Genomic DNA, 13782 nt, shown 5'->3' with positions numbered 1-13782 from the left:
TGCATGTCCCACATTACATTTTCATTTGTTTTGTTTATGAGAGAGATGCATTACTTGTAAAATTTTCATTTCTGCAGGTTTAAGTCCATTCAGGCCTTCAGCCCTGATCTTTCTTTATCTATGGAAAAATAATGTTGAATGAGGCCCTTAATATCCCAGAGCTGCTTTTTAGAAGTGGAAATACCGTATGTACATGAATATAAACCAAGATTTATGGGCCAAAAATATAGCCCTGAAATGGGGGTCTGTGTTTATATTTGATTCCCCCCTGACTCTGTACAACCCTGCCTCCCCTTCCAGACATTGCAGGCCTCCACTGGGCCTCCCTTAAGCTCTGGTGGTCCAGTGGTGAACCGGGGCAGGAGCAATCCTCCAATGCTCCTGCCCCATGCAGACTTGCTATTGAAAAATGACTGCTGTGGTGAATTCCTGCAGCAACCTCAGGAGACTGCCAAACTTGTGTGGGTCTGCATAGGACAGGAATGTAGGATGATTGCTCCTTCCCCAGTTCACCGTTGGACCACCAGGTTCTTAAAGGTAGGCATACATGGTTCTGGGGGATGGGAGGGAGGCGGGTGGTATGGAGCCAGACAGGAAAGGACTTGGGAGAGATTGCTCCTGACTCGGCTCACTGCTGGGCTTAAGACAGGCCCAGGAGGGGGGTGGGTTGATGCAGAGCTGGCTGGGACAAGATAAGGAGGGATTGCTCTGTCCTAGCTCTCCACTGGATTACCAAAGTTTAAGTTAGATTTAGGGCGATGCCTGTGCTGGGTCTTGGCATGGGGGCTGGGAGCAGAGGCTGACAGAAAGGACAGGACAGGGCATCTTGGGGGAGGAAGGAGAGAGAAAGGTTTCCTCGGTTTATATTTGGATGGGTTTATATTTGAGTATATACTGTAATGAAACCAGAGCATAAGTCTACTGAAATGTTTCTTTAAATTCCTGTGTTTCTTCTGTCCTCTCTGACACTATCCTGTAGGTGCAGCAGCAAAGCACAAACAAGCGCCCCAGTAATAGTGTCCCACCACCAACACAACTGAATAAAATTAAGTATTCTGGAGGGCCACAAATTGTGAAGAGAGAGCGCCGACAGAGTTCATCACGTTTCAATCTCAGCAAAAACAGAGAACTACAGAAACTTCCAGCACTCAAAGGTAAGAAGCAGTTTGACACTCAAATCTTGTAAGGACATTGTAGGGATCCTGATCTCATATCTAGACAAGTTAACTGCATTCAAGAATGTTTGAATCAATTACTTATCTTTTCTGCCCCTTGAGTACCTCTGTTGGCTTGCTTGGCTTGAACTCCCTCATCCTCCACTTCCACCTTAGGGCCCACCCGTCTGCTTGGTGTTTGTTCTTGGCTAGCCCTGTCCATCCAGTACAAACTGCCCCTCCCTCCCTTTCAGGCATACGTAGGAAGAAGCTGCACAATTCAACGTTTGCATACCAGGAATCCAGCACATGGAATGTTCTTCCCTTCCATCTAGAAACATAGAAACATGATGGCAGATAAAAGCCAAATGGCCCATCTAGTCTGCCCATCCACAGTAATTATTATCTCTTTCTCGCTCCGAGAGATCCCACTTGCCTATCCCAGGCCCTCTTGAATTTAGATACAGTCTCCCTTTCCACCACCTCTTCTGGGAGACTGTTCCACGCATTTACCACCCTTTCCGTAAAAAAGTATTTCCTCAGATTACTCTGGAGCCCATCACCTCTTAACTTCATCCTATGCCCTCTCATTGCAGAGTTTCCATTCAAATTAAAGAGACTCGACTCATGCACATTTATGTTACTTAGATATTTAAACGTCTCTCAAGAAAAATAATATAATAACAAAAATTCAATCTCAAAAATATACTCAATGTTATTAGCCTAGTGGTGAACCTACCCATTGAAGCACATTTACTAATAGTGGAGAAAAAGCCTCAACTGCATTGAAAATGCTTTCAGTATCAGATGGTAACCCAACGGGTTATAAGCCAGTCAGCTTCTGTCTCATAGGCAAGAAACTCCACAAAGTACATAATGCTATTTTCAAAATGGGTTAACCAACACCACTGTGCACAGGAAAACAAAAGAACAGGAAAAAATGCTTCACTTATCTTCACTAGCTGGTATCCTTGCTCACAGACCGTTGCAATCGGGCCCATAGCTGTTCATGTTGAAATCACATCTCAGCTAATCCACAACACTGTAGTGAAGTTCTTTTTGCTGTTCTTCTTTTGTTTTCATCTTAACATTCATCTTTTCTCCTTGGACCTATAGCGAAACCCCAGAAGCCTACCTCCTGCTCTTTCCTCATATCCAGTCCTTAAATCTTGTTGTTAAAGCTTTGATATGCTTGAAGTATGGGAAACAAGATTCTGGATCTAGAACCTGTGATGGAAGAAGATGACTTGGATATAGTGGTGAACACGCAGACGTGGTTCATTGAAACCGATAACTGAGATGAAGTTATAATGGGCTATAATCTGTTTGGGAAAGACATGGTAGGAAGAAAAGGAGGGGAATAGCATTATATGTTAAAGATCATATTAAAGCCACACAATTGCAGGATCAGCAAGGAAGAGGCACTGTGGATCAATTTGGAAAGAGGGAATGGTAAATATATTTACATTGGTGTGATATACAGGCTTTCTTCACAGACGGAAGAAGTGGACAGAGATTTACTAGTAGACATTCAGAATATATCTAAAAAAGGGGAAGGTTTACTAATAGGTGATTTTAACATACCTGATTTTAAAGTTTTCTACGGTCTAACCCCTAAGTACATCACTGACCTATTCTCCTTCTCAGCCAACAAACACAAGAGAAGCTCCCACTCGCACTTCGTTTCTCCCCCGGTTAGAGGATGCAAACTAAAAAAACACCATGAGCATCTTCTCTCACATCAGGCTGCTCTATGGGGTAAAGACCTAGAACAACTCCTATTGCCCACCACTTATGAGGTATTCAGGAAACGCCTCAAAACTCACCTATTCCTGAAATACCTAGACAGCTGACCCACTTCCCTCTTTCCCCTCTCTTGCCATTTCTCCCCATTGTTCCCACATCCCTTAAGTTAACTCAACTTGTACGTCAACCCAACTTGTACTCCACTAATCTTCTGTAAACCGCATAGAACTTAACGGTATTGCGGTATATAAACTGTTATTATTATTATTATTCCGGAAGACTGAAAAGTGGCGAATGTTACGCCAATCTTCAAGAAAGGATTGAGGGGAGATCCGGGAAACTATAGACCAGTGAGTCTGACCTCGGTACCAGGAAAGATGGTAGAGGCGCTGATAAAGGACTGCATCATTGATCACCTTGAAGGACACAATCTGATGAGGAGCAGCCAGCACGGCTTCGGCAAAGGAAGATCTTGCTTGACGAACTTGCTGCACTTCTTTGAGGGAATAAACAGGCAGATAGACAAGGGTGACCCGGTTGACATCGTATATTACATTACATTACTGATTTCTATTCCGCCTCAACCTTGCAGTTCTGGGCGGATTACAAAAGAGACATCTGGACATTTCCAGGATGATTACAAAGAGACTTCTGGACTTTTCCAGAAGAGTTACAAGAAGAAGAACATTTCCAGAGGAGTTACAAGAAGAATGGTGTAGTATAGTTTATGGAATGGGATACGGCAAGGAGGATTGGGCTATTCTAGTGGATATACGATTCGGAATGCTGTACAGATGGATATAGTGCAGTTTCAGTATATATGCAGTTAGGGAAGCAGTTGACAAGCTTGGGCTTTGAGGGGAAGGGTAACTGGTAAAGAAGGGAGGATGGGGGAGTCACACTGAGGGGAATCCAGGTTGGAGTTATGACATCTGTATAAATTTTTTGAATAGATGGGTTTTGATTTCTTTGCGAAAAGATTTGAAATCGCTTGTTGTCATCAGCAGATTGGAGATGGCATGGTCCAATTTCGCTGCTTGCGTCGCTAGCAGACTGTCAAACATCTTCTTACGCTGGGTACCTTTGAGTGGGGGGTAGGTAAATGGAGTCTTAGATCTTCTTTGTCTAGCGGCGAGATTTTGGTTCAGGCGGTTGTTTAGGTAATTGGGGGCTGAGCCATTTATTGCTTTGAATAATAGACAGTATAATTTGAATTGGATTCGCGCTTGTATTGGTAACCAGTGTGAGTCTAGGTAGGCAGTGGTGACGTGGTCAAATTTTCTTAGCGGTAGATCAGTCTGAGTGCAGTGTTTTGGATTGTCTGTAATTGTTTTATCATTGTTGCAGGGCAAGGCAGGTAGAGGATGTTGCAGTAGTCCAGTAGACCTAGTACTAGGGATTGGACTACGAGCCTATATTGCTCTTTGTCGAAGAATTTTCTGATTTTACGTAAATTGTGCATGGCTAGAAATGCTCTCTGGGTGGTCTTGTTGATATGGGCTTGCATTGTTCAGCATCTGTCTATTGTTACTCCCAGGAGTTTAAGGGTGGGTTGTATATGGTATTTGGTGGAGTTAATTTCTAGTTCTGTGGTGGAGGGGTTCTTATCTTTTTCGAGGAGTAGAAATTTTGTTTTGTCCATGTTCAGTTTCAGTTTGTGATCTGTCATCCATTTTTCCACTGCTTGTAGGGTTTTTTCCAATTTTTCTGTAGAAGTGGGGTCAGGAGAATCGAAGGGTAGAAGTATGGTGATATCATCAGTGTAGCTGAAAGAGGGTTTCATTTAGGTTGTCTAGGGTGGAACCCAGAGAGGATAAAAAGAGGTTGAAGAGAGTAGGTGAGAGTGGTGATCCTTGAGGTACCCCGCAGGGGTTGGACCATGGATCTGATTTAAGATTGTTTGATTTAACTCTATAAGATCTGGTTTTAAGGAATCCTTGGAACCAGTTATATACCCTGCCTGAAATCCCTATGGCTTCTAGTGTCTGCAGTAGGATGGTGTGGTCAACCAGATTGAATGCTGCGGATAGATCAAGTTGAATTATCAGCATCCTTCTGCCTTTGCTGAGGTGCTGTCGGACTGTGTCTAGTAGGGTTACTAGTAGGGTCTCCGTGCTGTAGTTGGATCTGAACCCCGATTGAGAGGGGTAGAGAAGATTGTGGTCTTCCAGGTAATTTGTGAGGTATTGGGCAACAAGTCCTTTTATAATTTTGACATATATTAGTATTGAGGCGATGGGTCTATAGTTAGCGTGGTTATCTATTAGACCTTTGTGATCCTTCACAATTGGAGTGATTATGATTTCTCCTAGGTGCTGCGGGAATTGACCTTCAGTGAGAGTAATTTGGATCCATTGCATGAGGCTGGCCCTAAATTTGGGGGTGGCGTTAGTTATCAGATATGAGGGGCAGTGGTTCAGGTAGCATGAGGCTTGACTGTATTTTTTGTAGAGTCGATTCATATCTGTCCAGTTTACTGCAGGGAATTCGGTATAACTGGATTTTCAGAAGGTGTTCGACAAGGTTACATAGAAACATAGAATATGACGGCAGAAAAGGGCCACCGGCCCAACAAATCTGCAACTCTAATGACCTTCCCCCCTAAGTTCTTCCTTGAAGTGATCCCACATGCTTATTCCATTTTTTCTTAAAATCTAGCACATTGCTGGCCCCAATTACCTGCAGTGGAAGATCATTCCAATGAACAACCACCCTTTCAGTGAAGAAATACTTCCTGGTGTCGCTATGAAATCTCCCACCCCTGATTTTCAACGGATTGCCGTAGGTCTTTTAAGGAAAAAGATATCCTCTTCTACCTCAATACAGCCCATAACATATTTGAATGTCGCAATCATGTCACCCTTCTCTCTGTGTTCCTCAAGTGAGTATAGCTGCAACTTACCCAGACGTTCCTCATATGGGAGATCCTTGAGTCCTGAGACCATCCTGGTGGCCACTCGCTGAACCGACTCAACTCTCAGCACATCCTTTTGATAATGTGGCCTCCAGAATTGTACACAATATTCCAGATGAGGTCTCACCATTGACCTGTACAACGATATTACAACTTCGGGCTTCCGGCTGACGAAACTTCTTCGGATACAACCCAGCATTTGTCTAGCCTTGGATGACGCATTCTCAACTTGATTGGCAGTCTTCATATCTTCACTAATGATCACTCCTAAGTCCCGTTCTGCTGCAATTCTAGCTAAGGTCTCACCATTTAGGGTGTAAGTTCTGCATGGATTTCTGCTAACCAGGTGCATGACCTTAAACTTTTTGGCATTAAAACTTAGTTGCCAAGTTATGGACCAATGTTCCAGTAAGAATAGGACCTGCGCCATACTGTCGGGCACTGTGCTTTTGCCCACTATGTTGCATAGTTTAGCGTCATCGGCAAATAATGTAATTTTACCTCGAAGCCCCTGAGCCAGGTCCCTTACAAAGATATTAAATAGGATCGGACCCAAGACCGAGCCTTGCGGCACTCCACTGATCACTTCCGATGTTTCGGAGGGAATACCATTTACTACCACCCTTTGAAGTCTACCTCGGAACCAGTCTTTAACCCATTCAGTCAATGTTTCTCCTAATCCCAACATACTCATCTTGCTCAATAACCTATGGTGTGGGACACTATCAAAAGCCTTACTGGAGTCCAAGTACACGACGTCCAGGGACTCCCCCATATCTAGCTTTTTTGTTACCCAGTCAAAGAAACTGATTAGATTGGATTGGCAGGACCTTCCCTTTATAAATCCATGTTGGTGGGGATCTCGTAGATTTTCATCGTTCAGGATCGTATCTAATTTGTGTTTGATTAATGTTTCCATAAGTTTACTCACCATCGATGTGAGACTTACCGGTCTGTAATTTGCAGCCTCTGTCCTGCATCCCTTTTTGTGCAGTGGAATGACGTTAGCTGTTTTCCAGTCCAATAGGACTCCTCCTGTACTTAGGGAAAGATTGAAGAGCGCAGATAACGATTCCACCAGAACATCTTTCAACTCCCTAAGCACTCTGGGATGTAGTTTATCCGGTCCTGTGGCTTTGTTCACTTTGAGCCTTGATAGTTCATGGTAGATGCTGCTGGTCGTAAACTCAAAATTTCAAAACGGGTCTTCTAAGCTTTCCGTTGTCTGCAGCTGTGGGCTGGATCCCGGCGCCTCACAGGTAAAGACTGAGCAGAAGTATTCATTTAGTAGTTCAGCTTTATCGGAGTCCGATTCTACATAGTTCCCGTCTGGATTCCTAAGGCGCACTATCCCATCTGTGTTTCTTTTTCTGTCACTAATATACCTGAAGAAGGATTTATCCCCTTTTAATGTTCTTGGCTAGATTCTCTTCCATCCGGAGTTTGGCATCTCTGACTCCTGTTTTGACAACTCTAGACTTTGCCAGATAGTCTTCTTTAGCTTCTGGTCTTTCTGATTGTTTGCAGGAGACAAATGCTCTTTTGTTCTTTTTCACGAGGTCCGAGATCTCTGCAGTGAACCACTGAGGTTTATTGTTCCTCCGTCATTTACTCACTGATTTTATATAGAGGTTGGTTGCTTCGTGTAGGGTAGATTTCAGAGCTGACCACATTACCTCTACATCATGAAGGGCGTAGAGAAAGTAGAGAGAGATAGATTCTTCAGATTTTCAAAACATAAAAGAACAAGAGGGCATTCGGAAAAATTGGAAGGGAATAGATTCAAAACAAATGCTAGGAAGTTTTTCTTTATTCAACGGGTGGTGGACACCTGGAATGCGCTTCCAGAGGACGTAATAGGGCAGAGTACGGTACTGGGGTTTAAGAAAGGATTGGACAATTTCCTGTTGGAAAAGGGGATAGAGGGGTATAGATAGAGGATTACTGCACAGGTCCTGGACCTGTTGGGCCGCTGCGTGAGCGGACTGCTGGGCACGATGGACCTCAGGTCTGACTCGGCAGAGGCATTGCTTATGTTCTTATGTTCTTATTATCTGATGTGGCCTGGTTTTGCAGCACCCCATAGATGAAATCTCCCATTCTTTCGAAGACTTGTGCTATTGATGAGCCGTGCTTTGACTTCCTGCCCACGGTATTTCTTCCTTTTGAGAAAGAAAGCTTGAAACACGGCCTGTGTCAAGGAGGAAGGACGAGTTAAGAAGAACGATAAGGAATTGTTCCCTATAGTTCGTGGGCTTCATGATTGTGTGAACATTTGGTGCTTCCGTTTCTGGCCCTGAGGACTGTCTCTTGCACCCTGGTTTGTTTCCTGTTCTTGCTTTTGTTTTATTTTCGTATGGACTTCCTGCATATCTACCTGGTCTTTATTTGAACTTATTTTTTTTGCCATTTGAACTTTTGATACTTTTTACGTTGATGACTGTTACTGTGATCTTTTGAACTGTTGCACCATTTTCATGCTGGTTTTGCATTTGTGCTGCGGCTTATATTATTATTATCATTTTTAGGATTATTCTTTTGGACTGTCTTTAAGTTTTTATGATTGGAAACCTTTTGGTTTGTTTATATTTGACCCTATCACTTTTTTGGGGGGGATTTTTCTTTTGGGATCCCTTTTTGCCTTTCATGATCACGAAGCCTCTGTCTTTATTGTGTGGTTTGTCTTACATGTTTGTATGTTGATGTCTTACATGTTTGTATGTTGATGGTAACTGATTTTATATAAATCTAAATTATATTGTGATATTTTTGAGATGAATAAAAGTTTTGATAATTGTTTATAAGCTTATTTAGATATATTTTTTGTTTGTTATCAACGCTTGTTACATTTATACTGTTTATGTGATTGAATGTGAGGGGTTCTTAGCTTGTTTTGATCTTTTTTGCCCCTCTTTTTTTGCATATATTTTTCTCTCTTGCTATTTTTGGTTGGTCTGTATATAACACCAAGATACAGGCATTTGGCATTTCCCCTGGCCAGGTTCACCCAGAAGGATTCCCTGGTGTACTTGTCATCCTTGATTCTGGTAACTTTGATGTCCTCTTTAGTGTATAGAAACATAGAAGATGACGGTAGATAAGGGCCATAGCCCATCAGGGCTGCCCACTCTACTGACCCACCCCCAAGTCTACTATCCTAGGGATCCCACTCCTGGTGACAGGTTCCCTTGGCTTAACCCTCTAAGGGATCCCACTGGGCATCCCATTTGCTCTTAAATTCTTTCACGCTGTTTGCCTCGATCACCTGCACCGGGAGCTCGTTCCAAGGATCAACCACTCTCTCAGTGAAGAAATATTTCCTGGTGTCGCCATGAAATTTCCCGCCCCTGAGTTTGAGCGGATGCCCTCTTGTGGCTGAGGGTCCTTTGAGAAAGAGAATCTCTTCTTCCATCTCGATACGGCCGGTAATATACTTAAACGTCTCGATCATGTCTCCTCTCTCCCTACGTTCCTCGAGTGAGTACAGCCGCAAATATTTCAGCCTTTCCTCGTACGATAGATCCTTGAGCCCCGAGACCATCCAGGTGGCCATCCGTTGCACCGACTCTACTCTCAGCACATCTTTTCGGTAGTGTGGCCTCCAGAATTGCACACAGTATTCCAAATGAGGCCTCACCATGGTTCTGTATAATGGCATTATGACTTCAGGCTTCCGGCTAACGAAACTCCTGCGGATGCAACCTAACAACTGTCTTGCCTTAGATGAAGCCTTTTCCACATGATCAGCAGTTTTCATGTCTGCGCTGATGATCACTCCCAAGTCTCGTTCTGTTGAAGTTCTAGCTAAGGTTTTGCTTTGGTCTCCAGCCTATTTAACACTGGCTTTGGGAAATATATTGTGGTGTGGTGGTCCATTGTTTGCATCCTTCTAAATGCCAGCCCTGCTTCCAATAAAGCAAATAAATATCTTGCAAACCCACATTTGTTTTCTTATTCTGCATCCAAGCAATAGCATTGTTGTACTCATGCTGTCGTTCAGTGGAGACTCTGGCTTTCATATTGGAGAAAAGGACAATGTTCAGGTGGATTTTCTCAGCTGCTCAGCATGCAGTTGTTTATCAAGACAGTAAGGTGAGTTTGTTTTGGGGACCTAAAATTTCTGAGAGGGCCTGCAGATGGCCTACTGACGGACACAAGGGCCGCAGGGGTCTGTACTGGGACCGATGCTATTTAACTTATTTATAAATGATCTGTGTTTGCCTGTAGAGGAGGTAACCAGCTGCCAGGAATCATCGTCTCTAGCTTCTTCTTGTACCCCAACCATTGGTTTCAAAGCTGTAGGTTTGGTCGGTCTGGGCGTCTCAAAGATGGTCTTGTCTTGCGCATGCTCGGTGACTTAGGACAGCTCCTGGATGACTCCATCGATGAAGGCCTCATCTTCCCGGATGCTTCTCAGGCGCTTCACCTCTTCCCTCAGGCTCATCAGCTCCTGCAGGATGTCTCTGTCTAGCTGTTGCTGGTCGACCTCTTCTGTCTGTATGGATACTGAAGTCTTCTGCTGGGGAATAGCTTTGGTCTGTACAGAGACCTCTGTCTTCCGTCCTGGAAGGTTCCACATGAACGACTACTTTGAAAAATTGCGAGCTATGGAATTGAGGGTAAAATACTCACATGGATTAAAAACTGGCTGGTGGATAGGAAACAGAGAGTGGGAGGTAAATGGACAATACTCGGACTGGAAAAGCGTCCCGAGTGGAGTGCCGCAGGGTTTGGTGCTTGGACCCGTGCTCTTCAACATATTTATAAACAACCCGGAAATTGGTATGATGAGTGAGGTGATTAAATTTGCAGACGATATGAAGTTATTCAGGGTAGTGAAGACACAGAAGGATTGCAAAGATCTGCAACGTGACATAAACACACTCGAGAAATGGGCTGCGACATGGCAAATGAGGTTTAACGTGGATAAGTGTAAGGTGATGCATGTTGGTAACAAAAATCTTTTACTCGAATACAGGATGTCCGGTGCAGTACTCAGAGAGACCCCCCAGGAAAGAGACTTGGGAGTACTGGTTGACAAGTCAATGAAGCCGTCGGTGCAATGTGCGGCGTCAGCAAAAAGGATGAACACAATGCTAGGAATGATTAAGAAGGGGATCATGAACAGATCAGAGAAGGTTATCATGCCGCTGTACTGGGCCATGGTAATCCAAAGTTAGACAAGTTTCTGCTGAACAAGAATGTGCGCTGGTAGGGCTAGTCTCAGTTAGGGTGCTGGTCTTAGACCAGAGGGCCGCTGCGTGAGCGGACTGCTGGGCATGATGGACCACTGGTCTGACTCAGCAGTGGCAATTCTTATGTTCTTATGTTCCCTCACCTGGAATACTGCGTCCAGCACTGGTCGCCATATATAAAGAAGGACACAGTACTGCTCGAAAGGGTCCATAGAAGAGAGACTAAAATGGTTAAGGGGCTGGAGGAGTTGCCATACAGTGAGAAATTAGAGAAACTGGGCATCTTCTCCCTTGAAAAGAGGAGTCTGAGAGGGAACGTGATCGAAACATTCAAGAATTACAGACCAGTGAGTCTCACATCAATAGTGAGCAAGCTAATGGAAACTCTAATCAAATGCCAATTGGATACGATCCTGAACGAGGAGAATCTACGAGATACCCGTCAACATGGATTTACAAAGGGGTGGTCCTGCCAATCCAACCTAATCAGTTTCTTTGACTGGGTGACGGGGAAGCTGGATGTTGGGAAGTCCCTGGACATCGTATACTTGGACTTCAGCAAAGCATTCGATAGCATACAACACCGCAGGTTGAGCAAGATGAGTTCTATAGGATTGGGAGAGATATTGACAGCATGGGTTGGGGACTGGCTTGGAGGCAGGCTTCAGAGGGTGGTGGTGAACGGCACCCCCTCTGAAACGACGGAGGTGATCAGTAGAGTGCCCCAGGGCTCGGTCTTGGGCCCAATCCTGTTCAACATCTTCAAAAGGGACTTGGCTGAGGGGCTTTGAGGTAAAATAACGCTATTTGCCGATGACGCCAAACTATGCAATGTAGTAGGCAAAACACAACAGACAAAAGCACAGTGCCTGATGAAAACTCAATGCCCGACAGTATGATGCATGACCTACTCCTACTGGAGCGCTGGTCCAGGACCTGGCAACTAAGTTCAATACCAAAAAATGTAAAGTCATGCACCTTGGCAGCCAAAATCCATGCAAGACTTACACCCTTAATGGTGAGATCCTAGCGAGGACTACAGCAGAATGAGACTTAATGGTGATCATCAGTGAGGACAAGAAGACTGCCAAGCAAGTGGAGAAAGCTTCATCTAAGGCTAGACAAATCATAGGTTGTATATGTAGGAATTTTGTCAGCCGTAAGCCCGAAGTCATTATGCCATTGTATAGATCCATGGTGAGACCCCATCTGGAATACTGTGTACAATTCTGGAGGCCGCATTACCGCAAAGATGTGCTGAGACTGGAGTCGGTCCAGCGAATGGCCACCCGGATGGTCTCGGGACTCAAGGATCTCCCGTATGAGGAACGGCTGGATAAATTGCAGCTATACTCACTCGAGGAACGCAGAGAGAGGGGAGACATGATCGAGACGTTCAAATATCTCACAGGCCGTATCGAGGTGGAAGAGGATATCTTCTTTTTCAAAGGCCCCACGGCAACAAGGGGGCATCCGTGGAAAATCAGGGGCGGGAAACTGCATGGTGACACCAGGAAATACTTCTTCACCAAAAGGGTGGTTGATCGCTAGAATAATCTTCCACTACAGGTAATTGAGGCCAGCAACATGCCTGAGTTTAAGAAAAAATGGGATCGTCACATGGGATCTCTTCACAGAGAAAGGTAGAGGAGGGTTATTGGGGTGGGCAGACTAGATAGGTCGTGGCCCTTATCTGCTGTCTGTTTCTATGTTTTTAAGATAATGAAGGGAATAGACTTAGTAGGTAAAGACAGGTTGTTCAACCTCTCCAAGGTAGAGAGAACGAGAGGGCACTCTCTAAAGTTAAAAAGGGATAGATTCCGTACAAACGTAAGGAAGTTCTTCTTCACCCAGGGAGAGTTAGAAAACTGGAATGCTCTTTTGGATGCTGTTATAGGGGAAAACATTTAGAAAATTGTTAAAGACTCAACTCTTTGATAGGCTGGTATCTTAATGCATTCTGCTTCATTTTTTCAATCAAGTTCCTTATATTCAATTTGATGTATTTTATCTGATCTATGTATTACTTCTTTCCCTGCCATGTCGGTATTTTCTGCATTATATTGTAAATGCTTTCTGTCTTTATCTGTTTTTAAATCCATTATTCTAATCTGTATTTTATCTGTATCCCATGTATTAGCTCACCTTGTTGTGAATCACCTAGAACTTTTTTGGTATGGCGGTATATAAGAATAAAATTATTATTATTATTATTATCCAGGGATTCAAGACAAAGTTAGAAATGTTCCTGCTGAACCAGAATGTATGCAGTTAAGAATAGTCTCAGTTAGGGCACTGGTCTTTGACCTAAGAGCCGCCGCGTGAGCAGACTGCTGGGCATGATGGACCACTGGTCTGAACTAGCAGCGGTAATTCTTATGTTCTTATGGATATTGATTAGGGTATCTCTGTTGCAGGGTCTGCTAGGCCTCCTTCACAGACGGATGACGTGGACAGAGATTTAATAGTAGACCGATGTTGATTGGGGTATCTCTATTGTGGGGTCTGCTAGAAGTAGGGAGATCCTATATTCTCTACAAGAGGAACTGTTCCAGCAGTTGGTATAGAACCCACTCGGGAAGGGGTCATGCTGGATTTAGTGCTTACAAACGGGGAAAGTGTTTCTGATGTTACAGTGGGTGATCATCTGGTATCCAGTGATCACTGCATGGTACGGTTTAATATTAAGATGGGTACAGCAAAGATTCTAGACTTTAAAAAACCTAACTTTGTTCAGATGGGGGATTATGTCAAGGAATTGTTATCTGGATGG

The 13782-nt window shown here is 44.0% G+C and overlaps 1 protein-coding gene across 2 annotated transcripts in view; it reads left to right on the top strand.

The window, feature by feature from the left end:
• The window catches only part of PPP2R5D (protein phosphatase 2 regulatory subunit B'delta), a 391698-nt gene that overhangs the window by 48864 nt on the left and 329052 nt on the right, over positions 1-13782 (top strand). For both annotated transcript variants that reach the window (XM_033937705.1, XM_033937706.1), the window contains exon 3: positions 980-1154. In XM_033937705.1, coding sequence (XP_033793596.1) covers positions 980-1154 — 175 coding nt within the window. The remainder of the gene's footprint in view (positions 1-979; positions 1155-13782) is intronic.

Source organism: Geotrypetes seraphini, chromosome 3 (genome assembly GCF_902459505.1).
Source record: "Geotrypetes seraphini chromosome 3, aGeoSer1.1, whole genome shotgun sequence".
Taxonomy (NCBI): domain Eukaryota; kingdom Metazoa; phylum Chordata; class Amphibia; order Gymnophiona; family Dermophiidae; genus Geotrypetes; species Geotrypetes seraphini.
This window is presented reverse-complemented; position numbering and strand designations above follow the sequence as displayed.